The sequence below is a fragment of the Clinocottus analis genome, unplaced genomic scaffold (genome assembly GCF_023055335.1).
Source record: "Clinocottus analis isolate CAN_PGR_092001 unplaced genomic scaffold, fCliAna1.0.p SCAF_19, whole genome shotgun sequence".
Taxonomy (NCBI): Eukaryota; Metazoa; Chordata; class Actinopteri; order Perciformes; family Cottidae; genus Clinocottus; species Clinocottus analis.
The window spans coordinates 5,743,945-5,769,827 of NW_027175920.1; the positions used below are offsets into that span (position 1 = coordinate 5,743,945).

Genomic DNA, 25,883 nt, shown 5'->3' on the forward strand with positions numbered 1-25,883 from the left:
AGACGGTAACTTTATTCACCTGGGAGCCACAGGCATATAAGTTGACTGCTGCACTGTGTGTGTGTGTGTATGCGTGTGAATGAGGGGTAGAGGGAGAAAAAAATGTATGGTCTAACATTTATCAGGCTCCTCCTTACTTCCCCTCAAACCTCCCATGGGTTTCCATGCCCCGTTTGTTGGAGTGTGTGGCTTGTGTCCGGATACAACTGTGTGTGGTAACCTTCAAAAAGTGGTCTCAACTGCTTAATGAAAAGGAGCTGTGCTGAGCCTCAGAGCACACCACTGTCAGGTCTTGTACCCTTTCCGCTCTGGGGACGGAGGGAGCAAGGCAAAAAAAAAAAAAAAAACGCAACAAAGAAGGAGCGAAAGAGCCCTTAGACAGTGTGTAACTGCTCTGAAACAGCTCCTGTAAAATAGATGATGCCTCCAATTAAATGTGTCCATGGACTGGAGGAAGTTGAAGGCTGTGGAGGATTGAATGATACCAGAGTTGTTGGCTTTCTGAAGAGTATTGTCCTGAGCCAAACTGGGCGGATTTGTGCAGTTTATGATACATTCCTCTTTTACGCAGCATTATGAATGATCAGTCGAGCCTTTTCTTTCGAACACCTGACAGTATGAGAAAATGAGCAAGCCTTTCTGCTTTCGTAAGTAAGGAAGAATAGGACAGCAACTAACGATTAGTTTCTGGTCTGCAAAATATCACAACACAAGATGTCCTTATATCGCTTATGTTGTGTGAACAACCTTCCACCACCCAAACCTGTAAGAAATGTTTCTCTCCAACTCTGTTTGGCTGGTTTTATTGTGCTTGTTCGACGCTAATGAAGTTAATTGTTCAGTAAATATATTTTCCGTCCACCGAATCATTTTTAGCAGATGTTCAGCTGATGAAACAAAGCTATGTGCGATGTCAGTTGTGTGTCTAATTCCTGATCCAGACATTATTTCCCCCTTCAATCTAATTTGTGGGTTCAACTTTTCTATACTAATTGTTTTGTACAGTGACATTAGGGGAATAAGTTGATTTGAGGCTCACTGGTGCTGGTGTGAGCGTAATGTAATGATGGGCTTGTTAAATGGACCTTTGGGGATGGGGGATCTTTAACAAGTGAGTCAGAGCAAGGCCTCTGGGCCAGGGTTATTTAAATTGTTAATAGCTGTTTAAACAGGAGGGGAATATTTTAAACACTAACGAGCAACAAGTCAGGAGCATTAACACTAAATTATTTCTCCTCTCCTGCCTTGTTTTTATTAACTGTAGATTATTCTTCTTTTTAATACCTCACACAATGTTTGTTGTTGTCATTTTGTGCTAAAGGTGCTGGCTAAACAAAAATATGGGATATTTTAACAATACAAGTCCAAACCGTACGCATCAACATGAATATATAAACAAATAATTCCTGCATCAACAGGCTGGAGGAACCAGTTTGCTGTATTATTTTTTTTACAGGTGTTGACTGTTGTGGATGGAGCCTTGTCTACATTAACTGAATTATGATGATGAAATGATCCATCACGGTATTCAAGTAGTTCTTAAGAAACCTCTCATTATTCTTCTTCAGTCAATTTTGCCTTTTTTTTTTACTCAATATTTTTGCGCCATTTGTTGCCCAATAAGTTATTTCGCCCAGTAACTAATGATGTTTTTCACAGACCACTGGACAGCAGCACTTAAATGAGATGAATGGAGATGTAGATACATGCCAGAGAATGAGCAATGCACAGGAAGATCCATGATAAAGACAATAAACACCATCCATTCCCTCGGGAAGCGTTCTGTACATCCCTTATGGCTAAAGGGGTGTGTGTTTGGGGAGCTTCACAAGCTATAATGGAACTTTTTGTTGATTTTACATAACGCTTGTTCTCTGTTGGGAGCTTTTGAGCAGTAGTGGTGCCTTCAGTGACATTTGTTTATCTTCCTTTAATATGCATATTGATACTGTGCTGTTGTGTCTGAATATGTCCTGTTGTCAAAACAGTGTAGAAAGGTCTCCCTCTTGATCAAGTGTAAAGAATAGTTTCTTAATGTTTATGTGGAGAGTACAACTACTCATGCCATTATTTAGATAGGACTAGCACCATGCTACTCTACAACAGACCAACACCTGAACCCACTGTGGTATCGTTCTTGTCCAATGAACGTCGCTATACGTCATTCGTCTTCTTTATTTAAGAGTTAGTTTTTGTTAGCTAAATGTTCATGAAACCTTGATGGTCTTGCAAAAACATACCTGAACAGAATATGTGTAATGAGTGCTGATTGCTCCGGTTCAGCTACCATCGGAGGCCTTTTCTCCTGCTGCCTCATCCATCTTTTTATACGTCGCAAACCTTTCCAATAATGCACCTGCCATCGAAAAAAGTCTGCTGCTGCAGTACTTGTCACACTCATTTATTTAAAAAGAAAGCCCCAGCCCTGACTGAGATAGATAGATGTGCTTATTTGTCTCTGTAACAGAAGATTTCTGCAACAACTCCCTTCCTGTTTATCCCTTGTTCTTCTCCAATAGGGACGGGGGTGGGCCTTGTATTTTTATGGTTATTAATACCTGCACTCAGTCTTTTAATCTGCCCTATTTGTCACATGTGACTGTCTGACTGCACTGTTTAATCTGGGTATCCTTCAATCTGTCTCGTCCCAGATTAGAAATTAATGAAGGCAGGAAGAGACACATTTGAGTCACTTACAGTGTGGAGGGGTAAAAGGGATGGGATGAATGGGAGACAAACGTCATTCATTTGACAGTGCTCTCTCTTTCTCCTCTTTTCCCTGATCCCCTTTCTCTGTCTGTCTCTCTCTATCATTCTCTTTATTTCTCTCTCTCTCTCTCTCTTCTCTTGTTTAGCTGCCAGATGTAGCCCATTTTTGCACCGCTTCCCCCCCCCTCAACCCCCCAAACAGGCGCTCAGCACGTGGGCCCTTTGGTGTGCGGCACCTGTGTAGTGTAATACAGTCAGCAACTGCGTTGTTTATTCCGGATTTGTTTGGTGCGCTTGAAAGCCTGTCTTTGATCCATGCAAAGATTCTTCACTTCTTTTCCTTTTTTTTCTGATTCATCCTCAGCCTCCCTCATTTTTAAACGCTAATACTGGAGCAGTATGGTTACATTGATGGCAGAGCAGTGGGTATTTTGATTGGGTGGGGGGGTGGGCAGCTTATTTGGTTCACCATTTTTTGTTTTTGCTTCCTTTTCTCATTCTCAACCCAAGGGACAGGAAAATGACAGTGACCAATGACAAGCTTGTCAGGTGCCTTGTCGGGGATGTTTTATAACTGTGCGTTAATGTGTTTACATCTGCAACTGACGAGAGGCATTTAATAAAAGAGTGGCTTAATGAATATTGCATTGGCTGAGTGGACCCCACTGTCAGGCTGGATGCTGGGGGATTGTTTCCTAGAACTTGTTGTCTATTTACTAAAGTATTTTAAGTTGAATATTCTACTTTCTGGCCTCCTGAAACTCCTTCTAGAGGAGACTCTTGTCTCTGTCCACCTTACAGTTAGGGTACGACATTTTGCACAATGATGGCATTGCTCTTCCATATAAAACATTTATTTTGTCGTAATACTGTTTGCGCATGACTTTTCCAAAAGGGAGTGCAAATCATTAGAGTCCACTACTAATGATGCAGATATTCCAAGAATATGGATATGACATTTGTATGTTTAATGTTACAAGCGAAGCCTTTTTTCAATCTGTTTTACTTTTCTTTCTTTTTTTCTTACATTTAATTTAGCAAATGTCAGACCCACTCTTCTCATCTTGCACCTGCTTATTTTACAGAACAAGTGGGCCAGGAGATTCTTTCCAACCTGAACAGTGACCGTGAGAAGATCCAAAGAGCCAGAGAAAGGGTGAGTATGCACACACACCACCTGCACACACTCATCTGTCTATTCTAACAAGTGTTTGTGAGACCGTAAAGGTGTTACAGCTGGTTCGCAACATTGACAACATTCACCACTTTCTGCGTGGTTTGCCAAGTAAACACACACACACACACAAACGGCATACACACCGTCTTGGGTATGCTTCCATGGGTGCACACACAGTCAGCAGAATTGTATTGAAAAGTTAACGTGCATATTTATTGATAGCACTTTATTGTACTCAAGTACATATTTAGAGTCAATATCACCTCATAATTAAAATTTTCTTTTGTTTAATTGTAGGTAATGTTCAGCATATCTTGCCACATGCAGTGAAATCAGCTTGCTTGTGGCTACATAGTATACCTGTGCACCTTTCTCCGGGGTTTTCCCGCCTTTCTTATTCTCATCTAAACGGTGATGAGCCAGCTGCCATCCTTCCTCACCTACCCTCCTTTACATCTCAGCACTCTTCTCCAGTTTCCCTCTCTCGTTCCCACTTCCCCTCAGAGAGTCCCCACCCACCAACCCCAAATCCTCAGCGCTGCTTCTCCATACAGTTAACAGAAAAGACCAAACACAGGAAGGGGGCTCAGCACTGACTGCACCCTCTTAAAGACCACAACATAGCAGTGGGCCTCGCACAGGCGATTTCAAAGGAAGTCAAACATCTCTTTTCAAAACGGTCCACAGCGTCTACTGAGAGTACCTGCTCAGTGTTTCTTTTGCTTTCTTTCTCTCTCTTCTTCCCATGAGTCTTCTTTGCTGAACCCCTTAAACCACATGCACGTACGCGCGCGCACACACACACACACACACACACACACACACACACACGCACAGCCTCAAGAGGGCTTTAAAGGCAGTTTGTGGGGCAGAAGCAAAGTGAAGATAAATCAAGATTTAAAGACACAGGATGGAAGGGCTGGTTAACAACTCTTTTGCATTAAAAAGAAGGTGAAGAAGGTATAGTTTTAGCATGAATCCCCCCCCCCCCCCACACACACACACACACATATACACTTACACACACATATACACTTACACACACACACACGCACACACACACACACACACACGCTCAGCAGGGGGGGTGGCCTTTTGTTTTGCTTTTATGGTACAAATGGAAGTCAATGGAAGGTTTCACACTGGGTCAAAGCGGTTCACTCCCATCTCTGAACCAGAGGAGATTGAAGAAGGTGATTTTTTTTAAATTTTATTCTCCAGACCAGTTCATACGGAGGCCGATAGGTATCATGGGGAACGTTTTAATATTTATTCCCTAAAATTAGTATATCCTTAAATCAATAATTCCACAGTATAAAATTATTAATTTGAGGGTATGAATCCTCATTTCAGGGAACAAACTTCGCAATTTGTGTGCACAAATTATTCATTTGTTTTAAACCCCCAAATGAATAATTCTTGCCTTTTAAATTACTAAATTGGGTTACCACGTTTGTCCTCTCCCTTCTCTATTGATAACACACACTTTGCATTATTTGTGCATCTATATCTCATTATTATTGTAGGAACTATGAAAGTTATAATTTGAGTGAAAAGCTGCTAGCCGGCTTGCTTATCCTCTTCTCACTTACTGACCAGACAAGCCACAAAGCTATAACTTCAATAGTTACAATCAAATGAAGTATTTTTACAGTAGGATTCAGTCATATGGAAGGTCAGAATATTCTGATTCCTTTTTTATTACCATACGAAGTAAATTGACACAGTTTAAAGTATTCATCTAGGAGATTTTCATTGAAATAAATGTCTGTTCAATCATTATCAATCACTGATTGAGGTAACCCAATTGCTATTGAACCTATGGCCTACTGCACTTGCATTTGCAGTATTACAAACTCGTGTCTGTGGCAACCAGGAAAAATCACAAGCGGCATCTCTGGGGCTCTCTGGAAAGTGAGATCCAAAAACACACCTGCAGTTACTGCTTATCGCCACAGGTGACGCCAAAGAGAACAAAATGCAGATCTTTGAGATTGTAACTTTAATATTAGGCAAAACTTTTTCTCTTTTCTTTCCTAAATGTCCTCTTTCTGCACTATATGTGTAAAGGATATGGCTCAGAGACTAATAGGAATTTGATGTGAAAATGATCTTTTTTATATAATAGTTGTGACAGAATATGAATGAATGTTATCCTAGAAAGTGATCGAGCCTGTCTTTGCTGCGGTGTTCTGTTTTGAACTGTACATTAAATATGAATCCTCTCGTTCGTTCCATGTAGGCAACCACAGTTAATTTTAGACCCTCAACTGCACTAAGATTTGAGTTAGTTTCCATTTTAGGTTAAGGAGGATAGCATGAGATTTGGTGAGAGGCTGTGGAGAGAGAAATAGAGAGGAATGGAAAGAAGGAATGATTCAGAGAGAGATGTATTTTGGGAGAAAGTGTGAAGTATCTAGGGGACAGATCTGTGGGTAGAGGCAGACATCAGGCAACTGCAGGACTTGTTGTCTTTGCCAGAGGGCCCATACCCCAAGTCCCCCACCTCCTACCCTGTACCACATGTATCTTTGGCTCTCGCAACCTGCATCGCACCAACCCAGCCTGCCAGAGGGTAGAAAGGGAGGATGGAAGAAGAGGAAAAAAGTAGCAGCAAAGGAGGGGTGGGAAGAGAGGGCGGATTGAGAGATGACTACAAGATGAGCCAGAACAAACGGGAAATAGAGTGATGCTGGAGCCATTGTAGAGGAGAGGAAGGTTGGAAGAAGACATGGGAAAGTGAGAAATTAAAATAGAATAAATTCCAGTATAATACACTGATGAAAACATACTGCTGTGAGCGGCTTTATTGGGGAAGCAGTTATTATCTCAGAGAGAGATGAGGATAAATGACTCCCTGCTGACTCTAGAGAGTGAGCCTTTCTGCAAAAATTCTTCCCCACATTCCCTCATCATCCTCTAGAAATGCGATTACAGGTAGACGTACGTGGCAGCTCACTCGGTGCGGTGTCAGCTATTTTTTTTGTCGTCCCACTCGCACCTTGTTGGCAACATCTCCGCCAATTCCTTTTCCCAGTGAAAGTGCCTATACCTGATAAGAGGATAGAACGAAAACATCTCCCTGACCTCTGAGGAAAAAAAGACAGAAAAAGAAAAAGAAGATGGAGCTATAGAAAGGGAACTATCCTAGGCAATTAACCCCGAATAGCCATGTTCATTCATTCAAGGATGCCTTCAAGGACTCTATGTGCTTGTTACATACATCAACATTAAAGGGCCCTTCTCACTATTTTTCCTACACCATTCTAGTGTTTGCTTTGCAGCAAGGTGAGCAGAAGGCCATTAGAATGATCTCCTAAGTGAGGCCGTTGATGACTTTTTAAAGTTAGAGAGATTTACTATAGTGTAAATATACAACTACAGATAGCTTTAGTTTAAAGACTTGGTAATGCATGTTATGTTGGGCTAAATCTTACAGCTTTTTAAAAGGGGAAAAGTATGTTTAGTGAGGTTTGTCTCTAGACGGGTAAACCATGTAACCTAAAGCTAAAAAAGAAGAAAAAAAAGCAAGCTTCTTATCAAAGGATCTTTGATTCATCCCTCCAGCTTGTAACCAACAACTTTGGTTGGAAGGATAAAATGTCAAACTTTAGAGGTGCCTTCTGAAATTGCCCTTGAGCAAGGTACTTTGCCTTGAGGCCAGTAGTACAAGGCTGTGTAACTGTATAGCCACACACAAGCTCAAAGTACCAGTGTAACAACTGTGATTACTTTAATGTTGTAAAACGTTATCAGCAATTGAATGTTTTTGGTCAAAATAAAAAGTGGGTCCCCTTGCTGTTTACCCATCAATCTGTTGCTGATATACAATGTCGTGTTCATTGCCAGTGTCCTCTGTTATGGAACAAGAAATGGCCTCTCCTTTCTCTTTCAATTGATTTTTTTTGTAGTCAAAGGACAGTTTCATACTAGATTTTTGACTCTGTGTTTAATAACCTTGAGAATCGTATCAGAATGGAAACTAAACTCTGTCTTTCACCGGTTCTGTCCCCGCAGCTGAGAGAAACAGACGCCAACCTGGGCAAGAGTTCTCGCATCCTTACTGGCATGCTGAGAAGGTAAGAGGCAGGTACGGACCTTGTTTCTGCACCTCTGTGTGTGTCTCGTGTTTTAACTGTCCTCTGAGCTTGCTCCAAGTCATCAACAGCTAATTAAGAGTATTCTTAAGTTATCCATCTTTCTAATCATGATTAATTGCTGTTTGCCACATTGCTTTGATTTCCCAGAGAACACAGGTGAGGATGGATACATAAACGGAAAAATGTGTTAGTAAATGGATTAAAGAACACAATTATTGTATTTCAAAGGAAAGATTATAGTTGAAAATGCAAACCGTCACACCGGTAGCCACTAGTCAAATTGTGACCAGTTGATTTTGTCCACTACTCTTTGATTTTGACAACATCTATGAAACAACTACTCAACCAGTCGCAACTGCAATATTTAAATACACTTTTTCCTACAGTGTAATCATACATTTGAACTTTATGTTTTCTCTAATTTAGATTTCTCATGACTCTGATAAGTTGCATTTATATGACGCTTACTGTACGTTTGAACGAACAAACAGTGTGACTGGCTGTTCTTGTACACATAATGGTATTGGTGTTAAGTGCCTTGGTAGACTGAGAAATGGGCAGCCTAGCATTGGATCCTGCAGAAAAAGGCTGAAAAAGACAAGTACACACTGTACATGTCTCCATTCTTTTCTTCTATGTGCCTTTTGTTTTTCACAAAATGCCCTTACAACCCACATCCAACTTGCAGTCTTTGTCTCTTTCGTCTGCTAGTTTATGCACGAGGCAGCCCCCCAACAATCACACAAACACCAGCATTCACACGCAAATATTTCAATAGTCCTTGGATTATCTTATGCAACCGCCACCTTATATATATACACACACACACACACACACACACACACACACACACACACACACACACACCGTAATGTCTTGTCACATCTCCATTTTATAAAGTGCCTGTGTGCCTACCCCTGAACCGTGACGACACGGTTTTGTTTCTCGCTCCCTCTTTCTTGTTTTTTTTTTTTCCTCGCTGTCGCCCACTGTGGATTTTGATTAAGAGTAATATGTAAATGACACCGACTAAATGTAAAATCCTGGGGCCAGGAAGGAAGTGTCAATTGAAATAGATGCTTCAGTGCCCGTAGACAATTTGGAGGGTGGCTCACAGGGCGGCCGGCAGTTACTAGAGAGGGAAGGCCTGAGAAGGGCTGTGACGCCGACTGTAACCAATATTTCTGCATATGTCTCCATTTTGTCAAGTCTGATTATGGGAAGAGGAGGAGGATCGAGGGGGTGGCGGTGAAGGGGGGGTCAGCCCGCCCGGCACGTCAGCCAAAGCTGTCCAGAAATCATTCATCATTCCCTCCTCCTTCCCTCTCTTCTTCCCTCCACCCCCTTCTGGTGCTGAAGTAAATAACACACTTATTTCAATATTATCATATTAATGTTAAAGTTCAGCTGTCACCTAATGGGAAGACTTAATCAGACGTAGCATTTTAAGAGGCAAGCTGCCACCCCCCTCCTACTCTCCAGCCTCCTCTCTTGACGTGTCTTTCCTCCTCTGGTTAGTGCCCCGCTCAAATCAGGATTTATGAGGGCCTTCTAAAGTGGGGCCCGGCGGCGAGCCTCTTCGACTACCGCCCGCCTTTCTGCTTGATGGGAGCAGCACAGCATACACCCCCCGTCATTCTTTAACAAAAAGTCTTTTTTTTTCTTTTCGTTTCTTCGCTGTTTGAATAAAAGGAAGTGTGTTTTGTTGTAAGTTTATGGGCTAGAAACGTCAAATCTGAAGTCATTTATAACCAGAGCTGGAGAACTGAGAGCGAAAAGTAAATTCAGGACGGTTCAATGGTATTTCACCCTCCACCCCCTTTTAGGCAATTTGTTCTCATTTCCCCATTCATTTAATTATTTGCTCCCCCGGTTTTCTGCCTTTTGATTAATTGTGTATTTGTGTGCGATGTCAGAGCATTGTAGTTTCTTTACACTGTTGGTTTGGTTTGGGGGTAGTTATTCTCCACTTGTTTGTCTCAGCTATAGAAGTAGTTGTTTTTTTTTTTTAGGTAACTGGTCTAAAGGACTTCTAGAAAAAGGTGAATAAGTGAAGTACGCCTAACCTGTAGCTTTGCACTTATGACACAAATCTGATATGGACACAGACACTGACACAGGTATCTGTATTCCATCTTTTAGTTTGCTTGTGCTTCTTTTTGTTGTAATAAGCTAAATGTAAAAGCCACTACAATATTTCTGTCCATGCAAAGAGCTGTAAAAATTTGTTTACATTTATAACATAAACATTTAGCATGTTTTGCCTTAAATTGTGATAGTAGCAGATACATAAATACTGCGGTCATTTTAAGTTGATTATGATCAGTCAACACGTTGGCCCTCATCAGTGGTGAGACAAATAGATCTACTGGGGTTTTTCCACAACTTCTGAAGTGTCTTTATGGTCTTGGGGTTTCACCCCAGCTGAGAAACAATTAGACACTCATTAAGCTCACTGTCAAAGTTCAAGAAAGCCAATTAACTTAAAGACATTGTGAATATCACTTATTGTAAGGAATATTCAGAAGCCCACACATCTCAAATAGCTGTTGCTTTGTTTGAAAATGAATCTTACAAATCTCTGGCTGTGAAACCTATCAGTGCTAAGGAGGGTAATTAGTATAAAACACTGTATAGGTGTTTTTGATTTGCTGAGTCGTAATGACAAGTCTCTCAAACATCTGCCGTATGTCAGCTGTCTTCATTTACTCAGTGGATGTCAGTGCTCTACTGGTGGGCATCCAGAGCATCCACTCTTAGTAAATGTTTAATTCAATGTCCTGAAATCCTTTGGGTTTTAATTATAACGTGACAGGCACAGTGATCCTAATGAGGCAGACCTGATATCATATTAATATCTATGATCATCAAATGATCTATTATCATTTCATTTCGTTCCTATTTGGCATCACCACCCGAACCTTTGCACTGCAAAGAAAATATCTTGGCGAGAGCATCACCTTTTTGGAAATGTGATTGATTTAATTTCTTATTAAAAAATACTTAAATACTTTTAGATTTAAATCTCATGTAAAATATTATTACCTAATCAGGTATTTGTCAGCATCTTAGAATAGAAATGAATCCCTAGAATATTCTTAATTCATGTTGTGGTTTTAGATTTGAATCCTTGTTCCCATCAAGCAACACCTTCTGTAATTGCTTCATTGACAGTGAATAAAAGGAGCGGGCACATCTTTTATCAACCAAGACTTTAAGTGGTTCTGTAAAGTAAAGCCCAACTGACCACAAACTTGAGCAAGCATTTAATCCCCACGGGCTGGATTATGTTTTCTTTGAGATTTTGATCAGATATTAGCTATACTCTTTCATGTCTTAAGATTTACGGATGTAAACTTTGTTCAGTGCATTTTCCTTCGGACTAATTGGTCTTCATCATCTACCAATTTGAAGTGGAATTTTCAAGTTTCGATAGATGTATGGGTTTGGTACAGTCTGCATTGCGACGGGTTACAGCTCACAGTGTGGATCACAATCCCTGAGAAGCCACAGACCTTTTGATGAGGCATCTGTTGTTTACAAGACACACTGACACTATGGCTTCTCGTAAATGGCTCTGTGACTGTGGTGTGAGCCTTCCTGCTGCTATACTGAACATCTCAAGCATCTCACCCACCTCGGTCAGATCAGTTGGGAGTGGGATGCGGCTCCAGACCCAGTTAGGACCACTGGGGCTCCTGGCAGCTTCACGGAAGGAGGGGGCACAGTGAAGGGCAATGAAGCTGGGCGAAGAGGGGGAGGATGTATATTTTGAAGCAGAGGGGTTGTCGACTCTCCCTGGCAGCTGATCCCACATGCAGGTGGTCGACTCAGTCGCCAGGCAGATCAAAAAGTCAAGGCCCCGGGTGGACCTCCCTTTGAAATGGGAATGGGGCCTAGATATCAGACAGAAAACATAAGCAAGCTCCCAGCCACAGAACAGCTCCATATTCATGGCTGGGACTGGCAGTAGCGATGGGCAGGCAAGATGGACGGAGCCTCAGCCTTCAGAAGAGGACTCATGCACACTCTGGACACTGATTAAGAGATCAGCCCATGAGCCAGGGATGAGGATGATGCAGTAAGTCACAAGCGGATGCAGCGGCACTGTTACCAAGACCCCAACTTCCTTTCTTGAGACGTGCCTTGACAAGCTGTCCTAATGTGCGGCCCAGTTAATTGCTTTGATTTTCCCCTGCAGGTGCCTGTGGAAAGTTCAGTGCAAATGTAGTACAGTTAAATAAGAACAAGCCCCTGAGTCTTGTTCTTACCGTTGATCATTTACTTAAATGAAAATGAAACCTTTTTCATATGTCTAATTGGCAGAAGAAGAGAACAGATCAAAAGTGTCCTGCCTGCGTTATTAACAGGAAACTGGAATTGTTTTCCTTGTTTGCTCGGCCCAATAAACACTCATGTGAACAATGTCATGAGTCAAGAGACCATAGTGCATGGCCCCAAAAAAATATATTGAGTGGGAAACTTTTGATAAGATCTGTAAGTTTTGCCTCTATCCTGTTCTATTGGCAAATATATAATCTCACTCTCTATCCATCTGTCTGGAATATTAACTACTGGGATATGTAGGTCACACAATTAATGGAATTCAACTCTACCAGTGAGCTGTGGTGGGATCGGAGTCTTGGGGCCCTCTTGAAGTCTTGTTATGAAGTTGAACAAAAAGATTAGATTTTTTTTAATTGAAGCTGAAAGATGTGGAAGATTGCAGTTCAGATGTTTGCTTCGTCCCCTTTTCCTGTTTTTTTTTCTTTTTTCTTTTTATTAATTTATTTGTGTTGCCCTTTTTTTAGCCTACAAAGAGCAAAGGAAAAACATTATTACAATGTTGTGGGGTCAGGAGAGTCAACCCAGTGGAGCAGTGACAGGCTTTCTGGCGCTATGCTCTATCATTATCGCATGCATTTACAATCCTACACAATCATATAATTCTTTCTATTCTGTTTCATCAGAATATCGGACTACACGCCATATCTTTGACATTGTGTAAGACATGTCCTATTTTACATTCTATTTTACTTTGTATTACAGCTGAACTCATCTCACTAGCCGTAGTGGAGCTTCGTGTTTTCTGTCCCGGGAGTGGCAAATCATTCCCAGTGGATCCCACTCGCTCTGATCTCCTCTCCATGTTGCTGCCACGATAATTCCATGTACTACATTTAAACACATTCCCTTTGCTTTGCAATTTGTTCAGCCTGGAATCATTACTACCCCCCTCTGCCCCTCACCCCCATATTGCTGCATCCCTCTGGGTCAGTCCTATCCCTGGCCTTTTCTGCCCCCTGCGGGGAAGCATTCTGTGCTTTTCATGTCCAGTCTGTTTTTATTCTGGCAAAGGAGCAAAGTGCCAAAGCATGAATCATATCTGACCTCACTGCAACCCCTTGCTAAACTTTATACATAACAAGTAGAGCGCAGCTGTTGTGTTTGTTTGTGCATGTATGCATATTCTGGGTATGTTCAGTGGATTGAGGGGAGAATGTTAGCCTGAAAAGGTATTTGCTACTCTTGGCAGACAAACAAGTAGCACTTGAACCAAGTAGTACTTTGCTGGTCATTGAGTTCCCTCTTATATTGTGCGGGAAACAATACTAATACATACATTTATAATTCAACTTATGTTATATTTGTATCAAGTTACTTTACTTTTGAACGTCAGACAAGTGTCTTGTTTGGAGATACTTTTTAATGTCTATGTGTGTGTGTGTCTGTGGCTACAGGCTGCTGCTGGGAGAATGACAGGGTGCGCCTCAGCCTCATTACTCGCTGCTCCTGAGCCAAACAAGCACCACTGCCACCCCTCTCTCTCTCGCGCGCACGCTTTCTGTCGCTCTCCCTTGCTCTCCCTCCTGCTTTATCTCTGTCTTTTTCTCTCTTCCTCCACCTCGCCCATTAGAGAGTGCTGATGGGACCTTTTTCGCAGAAAGGAAAAAATACACACACACACATACCAGTACACACAAAAGCCTGGGTTGTGTAGAAGAAGGGGTTGTTGACAAGGGCAAAGACGTGTTGTTGTTTTATATAAGGGATGCATTTGTCTGGTGAGGATTGACTCGCTTAACTGGCTGCCAAAGCCCCCTTTTTCTTCCTACATGTCTCCCTCTCTCTATTATCTAGCCTATGGCGGGCTTCTGTTTTTTTTATAGGTTGGGACAAAGTTGAATTAAAATGATTCCAAATGTGGTGGTGAAGAAATTCTTTGAGTTTTGTTTTAAACCAGACAGACAGGTAGCTTTAAATATGGTAAATTGGCAGTACATTTCCAATTCATTTTAAGGTAGAAGTAATTTGTAATCAAAGCTCAACAACAACAAACTATGGTGAAAATCTTGAGTGAAACTGCTACATCAGCACAATTAGCTATCATCTAGTACCAGAAATAGACATCAAGGCTGAACTTAAGCATTCCCAAAAAAAAATCACTCTTTGCACCATTACTTCTCCAAATGCTCGAGGGTCAGCTATCCATGCCATTGAGGTGATGCTTCGTTAGACCTCGCTCATAGCATCCTAGTTGATAGAGCTTCTTTTTTCCCCTCGCTTTAACCCTGACAGACTGTCGTTCTGACGAGATGACTGGAGATCAGTGGCGCTCTCATCCCTTGAAGTGGCTCCAGGTGTCACTCCAAGGGTACCCGCCCTGTTTGATCTGCCGTCGAGCGCCTGTCGGGCTACGGCACCCTCTGATTTCCCGGTCAGAGGGGAAAGAGGCTCCCCTGTCCAAAAGTTCTACTGCTACTTTTGAGTGACAGCTAAGGAGAGGGTTTGGTGGCTAAAACCACAGCCATAACCGTTTGGGAATGGACCGTTTCCTGTTGTCATTATTTCCTAACTTCCATTTTGCAGCCATAGGGAACTCTGCCCACACACCCCCTCATGAGAGCACTGTATAGAGGTGATCTTAATATGATATGCAAGGTCCCAGTAGTCCAAACAACAGAATAGGAAACAAAATAAACATCAGAGGAAACCAAACCGTTTTCACTGATCATGCTGTGGGCCTTGTCTTAAGAAGAACACAAAAAATCCTCTCAAACATCTTCAGATGCTGTCCAACGGAGGTCCCTGTCTTCACTGAGGAGTTGCACAAACAAAAAGGACAGATGAAACAAAATGGAGGATTGGAAGTATATATCTTTTCAGCACACATAGATGCCTCTATCCTTCCTCCCTTTCATTTTATTATATCCGTTACATTTTTTCACCCACCTACTGTGAGCTTCTTCAGAAATTACAGGTGAGATCTCAGTCTGTGGCAGGGCCTGCCTTTCGTCTAGAGGGAGCAGGGGAAGAGGGAATGGGGAGGGGGGGTGGGGGGGGGTACCGAGAAGGAGAGGAAAAAGAGATTCATGCTTTGCAGTACTGCTGTGTTGTTTGTGGCACTCTTCCCTTTGTGTGTCTGGCGATAACTTATTCAGCACAGGGCCATTCATCCAGGGGTTGAGCGCGGGCGTCCGTCAAGACGGAAAATAATGAGGCGACAGCAGCGCAGAGGATAGCTTTCTCCCCCTGCCGAGGTAGCCCCCTCCAATTCCTCCTCCCCTTCTCCATCTCCTCCTCCTCCTAGCCTCCCATTATCAGCCGATTTAAATAGATAATAGGGGGCCTTCTTCAGGACATTTTGAAGCAATTAGAACCTATCACATTGTCTCTTATTTGACTGTTGTTCCCTCCCAGCAAGCCATTGTGCATACTTTCAGGCATACTATGCAACAGCTGCCTGAAATATTGTGGAATGCCACAGCATTACTGGATGCCAGTATTTGTCAATGAGAAAATGAGGCTATTTTGTTAACTATATCTTTGCCATAGACTCTGGACCCATATACGCATGTCGGGCACTTTTCCATCTTGAGCCATGCCAGGACATGGGATCTCTTTGCCATGTCAAGTTGCTCTTGGGCAGCATTCCTTGCCAGAATAAAGTGGCTCGTGCCCAAAAACTTGCACTATACATACCTTCCCTGAACTTTCAGTCAGCTCTCATTTTGATTATTTCTCTCACCATCTTTGTACACTTCGTTTTGTTGGCTAAAAACATACAGTGGAAAGGGAAGACCTCAGCCCCATGTGCTTGTGAACTACATTAATCAAAATGATTACAGCTGATAACTTAATAAGGAAGCATGTCCAATAGGGCTCAAGATTCTAGTTTGCAACTATGTACTGTTTCTATTACCGACAAAGATATCTAAGTAGTTTTTCAAAACAGTGATAGTCTCAACAAATCTAAGTTGGCTGTCTAAGTCGTGTTTGCATCAGGATAGATGGTTAAGTATAGTCTTTGCTGTTATTGTTGTTGCCCTCAGATCTCTCTTTGGCAGGGTGCAAGAGCTTGAAATATTTACAAATGCTGAATTTTGACTCGTTTTCTTTTTAATATTTTCTTCCAACCCATCAATCATTTAGTGCGCCTCTGTATGTCTGTATCTCATCCTAACAGACCCCCAGGATGGTGCAATGAAACAAAGGCAGTACATTGTTGCCATGTTGTTGATGGCATAAAAGATCCCCTTTATCACAATGGGCAAAACAATAAAAAAAAGAAAACATTTTCTTCAAGTAAGTGAAAAGGTTGTAAGGCAAGACATTTGTAGTCATCTGGATTAAAGAGGAGCTCCTGTCAAAATACTTAAACGGAGCATTGGTCTCTTTTCGAAGCAAAAAGCCGAACCTTGAGTGCTTTTATACTTAACACAAAAATACGATCTTGATTTTTTTCTATACCAAAGGCTGGAAGGCAGAAGGACAGACCCATCACCCAACCCATTCCGTACTTTGGTTTGGTGTTGCTTACTTCCTTTAATGGATATTTAGAAAACTAGGCTTTAAAAATATCTTATCTGCCAAATTTAATCTCTATCTCAGTTGAATATCAAATCAATGTTATTTTCCCCTCTTTTGTCATAGAAAATAAATTATTGGATCATCAAGTTATTACGGTATATGTTTGCTCGGAAGTTTAATAAATAAATAGTAGGAAGGAGTGAAATTCTTTCTTACTTTCTGAAGCTGTATACTTATCTGCATTGTATCCAACATCAATCCAAAAATAATAAAGTACACTATAAACCATTGATAACCCAATGCAGCGTGCTTATTGACCCTCTACATTTTAAACTGCTACCCAGCATTCCAGTGAAAGCATCGTCGGACTTTGGATCACAAAGGTCCTCCCTCCTTTTTATGAAGGATGCCTTAAACATCATCTTTGGTAGCCAAAGTCGTAAGGACAAAGCAGAGTTATGCCACAAAAGCCTGGAGATCCTTGATCAGCGGAGAAAACCCCAGTGAGGTCCAATGCCCATAGAGTGCAATTTTAGCCCAAAGACCATAGGAAGTTTTCGACATGTCGTATAATTAGATGGTATGCAGTTAATCCTAACTGTTTGGCAGGCTCCATCTTTCCACTCACATTTTTCAATGTGTAATTGTTTTCAACTTCTCAGTCATGGCTCTAAAACTATGCTTATCGCTTCAAAAAAAAGTGTTGACAGTTACATTTAACACTATTCGTAAGGGTCAAATCGACATTTTTACTTTGACATGCTGATTATTTAGCATAATTGTGAAAGGTGATTCTCTCATAACGTACCCTGGCTGAGAAATTTGAGTCAAGTGCAGTACACGTTCAAGCCATTGGGCCTGGCTTGGGTTTTGGGGAGTGAACCAGCCACGCACGGCTGGTAATGACAGGTTCCATGTTGCCCGTGGCTTGTGGCCCACAGCACTGTTTGTTTGGAGAGTGGTGCTCGGCCGTGAAGTGCTGGCCCAGCTGGCAGCAGTTCCGTTGCCCCTTTGGCCCGGCGGCTGGGGCTTGTTTGGCCCACACCAGCCAGGCAGACTGGCATCCAGGAGTCTGTGGAGGAAGAGGTGGAGGGGGAGGTCTGACAGACTAGAGGAGCTGTTGGCTGAGCACCCTAGTGCTAGGCAAGGCTTGTTGCCAACTGGAGAGAAGACTTCCCCACTCACACCAGGATCTTCACGTCTCTGTGGCGACAGGGATCTTAGTTTGCACCTCAAGGGTCAACATCATCCCATCGTGATCTGTCTCCGCTGGAACAACCTTGCTCACAGAACAGCACTGAAAACTTTGCAAAAATATATTTTTATATGATTTTGCCTATAGTGTGTAACACACACATTGTATCGTACACACATACACTTTGCTTCCACAGTTTAAAAGTTCAGTTGCCCATGTTGCATCTGCCAAGGTTCTTGCAGTGATGTGAAAATGAAAAATGCTGACCTATCAAGTTATTCCCTTCACTCTCTGGAGTGTTATTTTAAGGATTAGTTGCTGTGTTACTGGTAACAGGAAAAAATAAATGAATGCTAAACAGAATTTACAAAATCCATAAACACTAACTATTGACAAATCAAAATGAGTGAAAAGTCATGAAAAAATCTTTTGATAATTTTGTTTTTTGGGTATAATGAGATGCTATGAACTCTTTTAATGTGCCAGGCACTGTAAGTTACAATAGCATCGCAACTACTATACAAGGCCTGTATCTTAGGCTGTTTAGCCACAAAGATAACCCCACATAAATATCCAGTTCTTTCTAAACCATTACTTACAGCCCTAAAACCCATTGCCTCTTAAAATTTAGAGCCGCTTTGTTTATTTTCTAAGTGTTTGCTAGGTCACATGGACATCCTGTCAGCCAAAGTGTAAACGTTAAACCCCAACCCATATTCTGATGGCGCCAGGGCTAACATTTCTTCAGTGTTAAAGGGAAGTTGTGAGGACATTGATGTCTTGGCCTAGCATCCTAGTGTCACTTTCCCAGCCTGTTTGTGCAGCCCGCCAATCCCCTCATTCTCCTCAGCTGACCTGAATGCATCACTGAGTATAACACGCATGTGAGGAGCCTGATATCCTAGCCAACAACAAATGTTTTCATACCGTTACCATTGCATTACTATTGTACACGCCTTCGTATTTGAACCTGGCTCACACTGAGGCTCTGTCGGTTAGATATTTTGTCAGACTTCAGGCCAAGGCTCTATTTTATTTAACAAGACGTCGATGCACACCCATTCCATCTAAAAGTTTTCCTGTGGTATAGCATTTCAGAACAGACTTGACATAAACCATTTCTAAACACTGGTTTCATTTCACCAATCTTTAATTACATCGTTTGGTAGAGGCCGAGCTACAGAGTTGAAGCAAAGCACCATGTTAGCAAAGCGTATAATAGTGAGGGAAACCGCAGCCAGAGGACAGTGGGTTGAGAAGAGGGAAAATGTTGTACCCAAGCAGATGCTGAAAGAAAGCTTAAGGTGTTAGGGTTCACAGACTTCAAATAAAAAATAGAGGTTTTGAATTGAATATGGACTAGAAGGTCACTTTGTTGTTATTTTGACAGTTTTGTTAATTTGTTCCTTCACTTAAATTTCCGTTCCTCTGCCTTGACCTTTGAATGAACCTCAATATGTCAAGACAACAGTCCACATTACCTATTCAGATATTAATTTTCATTCAGTATGTAATGCAAGATTCTCGGCTAATGCCAGCACTATTACAGCATTGTCACTAATTAAATTGGTGTAGTTATTTTGTGCCCGTCTTTCATTTCTTTTTTACTGTTACCTGATTGCTCGACATATTTCAGCTTATTGTCAAGAGGCCAGCAACGGTCAGTCCATTAATTGTAGGTATACAAACCATTGGGTTGCATTCCAGTTGCACAGTGTTTCAGTGTATTATGGTGCCATGAAGAGTATCATTGTAGCCCAGAGCGATGGTTAAGCCTTCCTCCAGCTCTGTGACAAAGGCGGCTGTGAGGTCGTGCCCGAGGCCAGGACTATCAGAGCTATCAGTCCAGCAGAGAAAAAGCATAACAACAGGCCCTGTCAAATAATGGTGTCAACACTGGAATTGTTAGCTTCATTTGTGCAAGGAATGTCCCTGGTTTAATGGTGACATGTCGCTGTCTATTGACTCAAGCGGTCAGATTTGACCCTGTTGTTGATTCTGTTCCTTTTGCTGAGCATGTCTTGCTTCAGGATGGCATATGGATGTGTATTCTGTACGTTGATTTGAAATATTTCCCTTTCCTCAAACTTTAAGATGTCACAAAGGTCAGTTGTCAAGGATAGTTGGCCTAAAGCCATCGATGTGGGAGGTGACATGGTAACTCATGTTTTACTGAAGCTTTTCTTGCCTCCCACTTAGACCTGTATTGTATTATTATTCAGTTTGGTTGTAGTTTATTCATCCATATTAAGTAGTAAGAATAATCCTGAAAGTCTGGCAGAGATTGTGTAAGATTTAGGCCTATTGTCCCGGAGCTGAACTTACAAATGGACTTTTCAATTGCTTCCCAGTGATCTGCGCCACTGCCTCTTTTGCTTTTTAAACATGGACTTTTTATTCCCACGTTCACTTAATGGTTTTGAGCAATAAGATCTATGTTGAAATAAAAGTGTTAAGTGTAGCCAAGCTTTTGTGAAGGAGTCTTTCCAGATTGCGCTTTGTCTTCTGAACCGTCAGAATGTCCGTTGTTATTTAGCCTCCTCTGCCATGCCTTACCTTCTGAGTTTCAGTGCTTCCTTTACCTGACTAGCTGGATAAAATGATTTCTTTTCTCCCCTCTTCTTCTTCAGTCGGTATATTGCTTCCCCCCCCCACTGCCACGCCACATCCCCCTCCCTCTCTCTTAACGGTAAACGTTAAGATCCAGGAGTGGATCAATGGCTGTTATCCTTTGATGTGCTAGGACGCATTACGAGCAGTGAGTTCTAATTGGAGCAGAGAGCTGAGGATCAATGTTGGCTGTAATTGCCTGACACAGGGATGGGTGTGAGACTTTATTATCATTAATATTTAGACATGATGTGGGAGGAACCAGCCGAGGCTAAATGTACAACGGAGGTGCAAGCCTTTGATCTCGGGAGATAAGCAGATCGATTGGGGGTTGGTGGGGGGTGGCTGAAGGAAAAGAGGTCGCGGAAGTGTGGCGAGCTGGACGAACGAATTAGCCAGGCCCTCATCCTGGATTTTATCGGATTTCTCGGGGAAGTTTCCCTTCGGCTCGGAAAAAGGTCACGCTAGGCCTCAGTCCTCCCCATAGCTAAAATAACAACCTGGCATCTGGTCAGCGTCAAGGGAGGAAACAGGGCCAGTACTTCATTACTTCAATAATTACTGAAAGAGCAAAAAGTTCTAAATTAGCCATGCCCTTGTTTAGGCATTTTTGTAACCTTACATGGTTTAATTCTTCTCCAAGGATTTACTTGTCTCTGGATGGTTTGAGATTTAGTAGTGAGCAGAAGGAATGGACCCTTCTTTTTGACGGGGTCCATTGTTTAGGAGACAGTAACAGAATATGACGAAGGGCCCTGCAGGGCTCAGTGCTGCTTCCTTAGTGTCAGCAAACACAAGATGCTGTTACCTAATCTTACCGGTAAAAAGGTGTGGGACTGTCTAATGGAACACTCCCTGTCTGGCAGCGTGACCAGAGGGGGCAGGGCCTATCTGTCCCATGTGTCCATGGACGCTAAGGGCCCGTTGAAACTGTGAGGCTGCGATGTATACGCTCAGTTCTGTCTCGGTTTTTGTCACTGGGATACCCAGGGACTGATACCTTAATCATTGTACTTAGTCAGACAAAGATGGGTAACCGGTCACACAATAACAGGTGTGTTAGTTTTCATGGCTGTGACCGGCTGCCTGATGTTGGACAGAACGATAAGCCCGGCAGGATCCAGGTCAGCAGGGATAACGATCCTGAAAAGAGATCAAGTGAGAGGTAATGTGTTGTAAAACGACACAGACTTGACAGTTCTCCACAGAAGTATAACCAATCAATTGCTTGAATAAATATTTCTTCAAGTTGCACCTTCATACACACTTGAATCACATTACAGTTGCAAACAGACAATTACAGTAAAGACATAAAAGAGACTAAAAAAGGGTCCTCTGTGTTCATTCAGTGCATATCAGAAATAACATGAACACATTTAACATTGCATTATGAACCTTTTTGTTTGAAAGACTGTGTTTTAAGCACATTTTGTGTTTAATTGTATAAAATTAGTAAGCTGTTTATTTTAATCCCTGTTTGACTGTACTGTTGGCATCAACTACTATTCCTGGAGTTAATGTTCAAGGTATAGTCTATGATTATACTCTGATGCAGTATATTATAAAGTGTGTTTTGTGTTGGGAGCTGCAATATTGATAAAAAAGGCCCAAATGTCCTTGAATTTTTTAAGTGATACACACAATTGATGATTATGTAACAGATGTAGTCAAATAGAGCTGCAGATTATCACTTTTCTATCCATCTTCTCATTATTGCTTTTTCCTTTTTAAAAATACACGCCAACAGCTTTTATGAGCAGTACCACCAATAAGTCTCCTTTGTTTTGACATTCATTGCTTTTCATGTGTACATCCCTAACAGTACATTGTGCAGAGGCTAGAACCATTGTGGAAAACCTCAAGATTGTGCAACAAATGGCCCATTGTGTGACATTTCTATCATTACACCAGCTTCAGCAGCGTTAACTCATATATGTATCTATTGTGTTTGGTTCTGCAATTGTGCACAAAGCCTGTACTGTCTATGAACCGACAGCAGTAACCAGAGACTAGGAGGGTTTTCTCAATTATAACTTCAAAATGTACGCTTCACTCATAAATAATAAACACGGTGAGAGAAACACAGATATCTTGACAGAAAAGAGCTGACATTTGCCATGTAGAACTTTGCTTTTTATCAATTGTGAAAGACAGTGCTTTTTTCTCTTTGAATATCTGCACTACGGCCAGCGTGTGTGTTTTTACTGTCACCGCTCAGTGTTTTCAATGTGCCCGACATTTTCAAAGTTCTTGTTTAGCCTCTTGTAAAAGGCTCTTCTTTCAACGGTTAATGTTAAAAGTTAGCTCAGTATGCTCAGTGCTTGTTATGCTCTCTTGTGTGCCCGAATGACGTGTGCTATATGTGTGTGTATGCTCGTATTTGTGTATTCGTCTTTCTGGTGTGCGTGTGTGTGTGTGTGTGTGTGTGTGTGTGAGTGTGTGTGTGCGCATGCCTGAGTGCATCTGAATGAGGGAGTGAGATAAGAAGGAGATGAAGAGTCGTTCAGAGGAGCTTTCTCACTCAGAGGCGTCCCCATCTGTTCGGCCGGGCCTAATTGTTCCTGGGTGCAAAGACGGGGGAAAAAAGGGAGAAAAGCAACTGTACTCATCCCCTGTCCCAGAGTTATTTCTGTAACATTAAAAAAGCGCCACCAGCACGCTCCAGATTATTGCCATGTAAATAATGGCACTTGGCTCGATTCCCTACTAATGAATGTCATTTACTTTTCCAAACGAGGATTAATTATCGACCGAGGACCTCTCTGTCCTCCCACAGGGAGCACGTCGCAATTAGCTGCCAAAAGATGGCTGCTAATATTTGTGTTTTTTCAAATGCGTCTATATGTACGTAAGTGTGCATATGTTCCTGCGACACGGTGAATAACCTCCCAATTAACTGTCTGCTTCATTCTGTGGCGGTACTGAGAGACATCCAGAAGAGGAAACGATGCAGTTTAATGTTCTCTCCCCGATTGGATAGAAGGTTTTCGTTGGATGTTAGTGTTGTTGTGAAACGAGACAGACTAAAGAGGGTTGCGCTGCTTTGGAGCCAGCCTCCTGGTTGCAAAATAAAGCCAGGAAAACAAACACAGGCCTCAAATTAGATTTCCCAAAACATTGCATTCCCTCTCATTTTACACACCACTGTGGCCTTCAGACCAGAATAGAATAACTCATGAAATCCGCTTTAGATTCAGAATGACACAGTCTCGAGAACACTTGACAAGTGTCCTTTGGATCAATCTCATGACCCCATCAGAGAAAAAAGATATAAAAGTCTTACATAATTCATCTACTTTAGGTGTGTTGTGAAACTTCCAGCTATTAAAAACTACTTTTCCACATTACTCTCACCCTTTACCTCTCTTGCCAAATCAACCTGTCTTTCCTCACTCCTTCCCTCCCACTCTCATCTTTTTTTCACCTCAGTCAAATTGCCTCCCCTTGCGTGAGCAATGTGAGCTGATACACTTAGCCCAAATGAAGGAGCTGATGGGGATAAGGGTTATTTCTGTCGACACGGGCACCGTTTGAGGTGTGGACCCCCTTCCGAGAACCTGAGACTTTGATAATGTTACGGAGCTGAAAGGGTTCAATTCAAGAAGGCCCCAATTTCTGAAGGAGAAATATGAAAAGCTCCATCCCGCCACGTAAATATGTGCATTTTCAGTTTGTGTCTTATCAAGTCGCTTTTGACCAGCAGACCAAGGAAAGTTGGCTCGTGATTTAAAGTGGCAATACAGGGTTCGTGAATGATCAAAACATGTGTATCATTATATGTCACAGCAGGAGAATAGTTAAAAGAAATGGTCATACAAAACAATAAATCACGATATGTATGTAGTGGCGTACAATGAGGGTTTAAGTCACAAATAATTACGTAATTGTTTTTTCAGCTTTCTTTAAATCAACAACAATCCCGTCTGCTTAGTCAGCGAGAAGCTGTTCGAGATGAGAGCCGCTACTAAAAAAAAAGGAGGCTTGTGTGTGAGACTTTCCCACAGAGACAGACGTTATGATAATGGATAACTGTGAAAAGCTTGGAGGGAGGGAGTCTAGAAGAGGTGGCAGTTGGACACGTACTTTACTATAGTCATCCTCCCACCCCCCTTTCCACCATGTTTTATGGCTAGATTCTATTACTGCTCCCTGGCTCACCTCGCAGTGTGAAATGAGCAAGTCTCGACTAACCTCCTCACCCCACCCCGCCAGCTTGCAGACACACATGAGCGCAGCCAAGAATGGCGTTGCTGTTTGTGTCAAAACACGTGGAGGTTCATGATCTGCTGAGTGTGTCATTTGAAATGCGGTCGTTCAGTATGTCGCATTGCTCGAGGAAATGTTTGTGAGTACAATCAAGCATTTGTTTATGATTTTCTTAAGAGAGATGGACTTTCGTGCATACTTACTGTACGGCTGACATCACATCTGCATTAGGGGGTAAACAATCGGAGGGCCTCGGGTTTTCCCAGTGGAAATTTGCAATCCTAAATAATATAAAAATATTCTAGCATTCCATCATCACCCTCCAGTCCCTTTCTACCTTCTTTTAACTAGTTTCTTTGGCCCTCTCCTTTCTCTCTGGTGAGGGTGGGGGGAGGGGGGCTCCAGGCTGCAGCAGGTTTTGCAGGTTCTGAGGAGTGCGGGACTAATTTTGGATCTGCTCCGTTTCATCATCTCCCGCTGTCAGAGGTTTGATTCTGAAGCAAGAGCTTAAACTCTTTCTTCCTCGGATGATGTGTCACAAGTGGCACTTTGTTGAGCAGTTGTACTCGTCTCTGACTGGTTTTACACAGTGGAAAGAAACAGCGATTGTGCAGCGAGTTGTGATCTCTGTAAACCAGGGCTTTGTCAGAACTTGTACTCTTGTTATGTTTTGTTTTGTTATTTAATGTGGGAGTTCCCACTGTGTCACCCAGACACAAAATGGACATAAAATGTAATATTAAACTTGGATTTAGTTTCAAGATATTCACTGTATGCATCAAATTGTTTGAACCACCACCAGAAACCCTGTGCATATTTGTAATTTACATATACCGTATATAATGAACTTACATTGTGTAGACTTTTTTTTTTTTTTAATTCATCATTTTGCAGTGTCAAGATTGTTGCCAAAGTACAGGTATGTACAGGATGTGTTATCAGATCAAGCAGGCATTGGAAAGTGGATATGGGTGTGGGTAAAGTAAGGTAAACCTTTCTATTATATACTGTAGTGAGTAGAAGAGGCAGTAAGTTAACCCAGTAGTCATTCAGTACACGTTTTCATGCAGGTTTG

The 25,883-nt window shown here is 42.0% G+C and overlaps 1 protein-coding gene across 4 annotated transcripts in view; it reads left to right on the top strand.

Moving 5' to 3' along the window:
* Positions 1-25,883, top strand: part of vti1a (vesicle transport through interaction with t-SNAREs 1A) — a 107,521-nt gene that overhangs the window by 65,789 nt on the left and 15,849 nt on the right. For 2 of the 4 annotated variants that reach the window (XM_068583856.1, XM_068583857.1), the window contains 2 exons: positions 3,795-3,865; positions 7,904-7,976. In XM_068583856.1, the coding sequence (XP_068439957.1) occupies positions 3,795-3,865; positions 7,904-7,969 (137 nt within the window). In that variant the 3' untranslated portion in view covers positions 7,970-7,976. The remainder of the gene's footprint in view (positions 1-3,794; positions 3,866-7,903; positions 7,977-25,883) is intronic. The other 2 variants (XM_068583854.1, XM_068583855.1) reach the window with 1 other exon arrangement.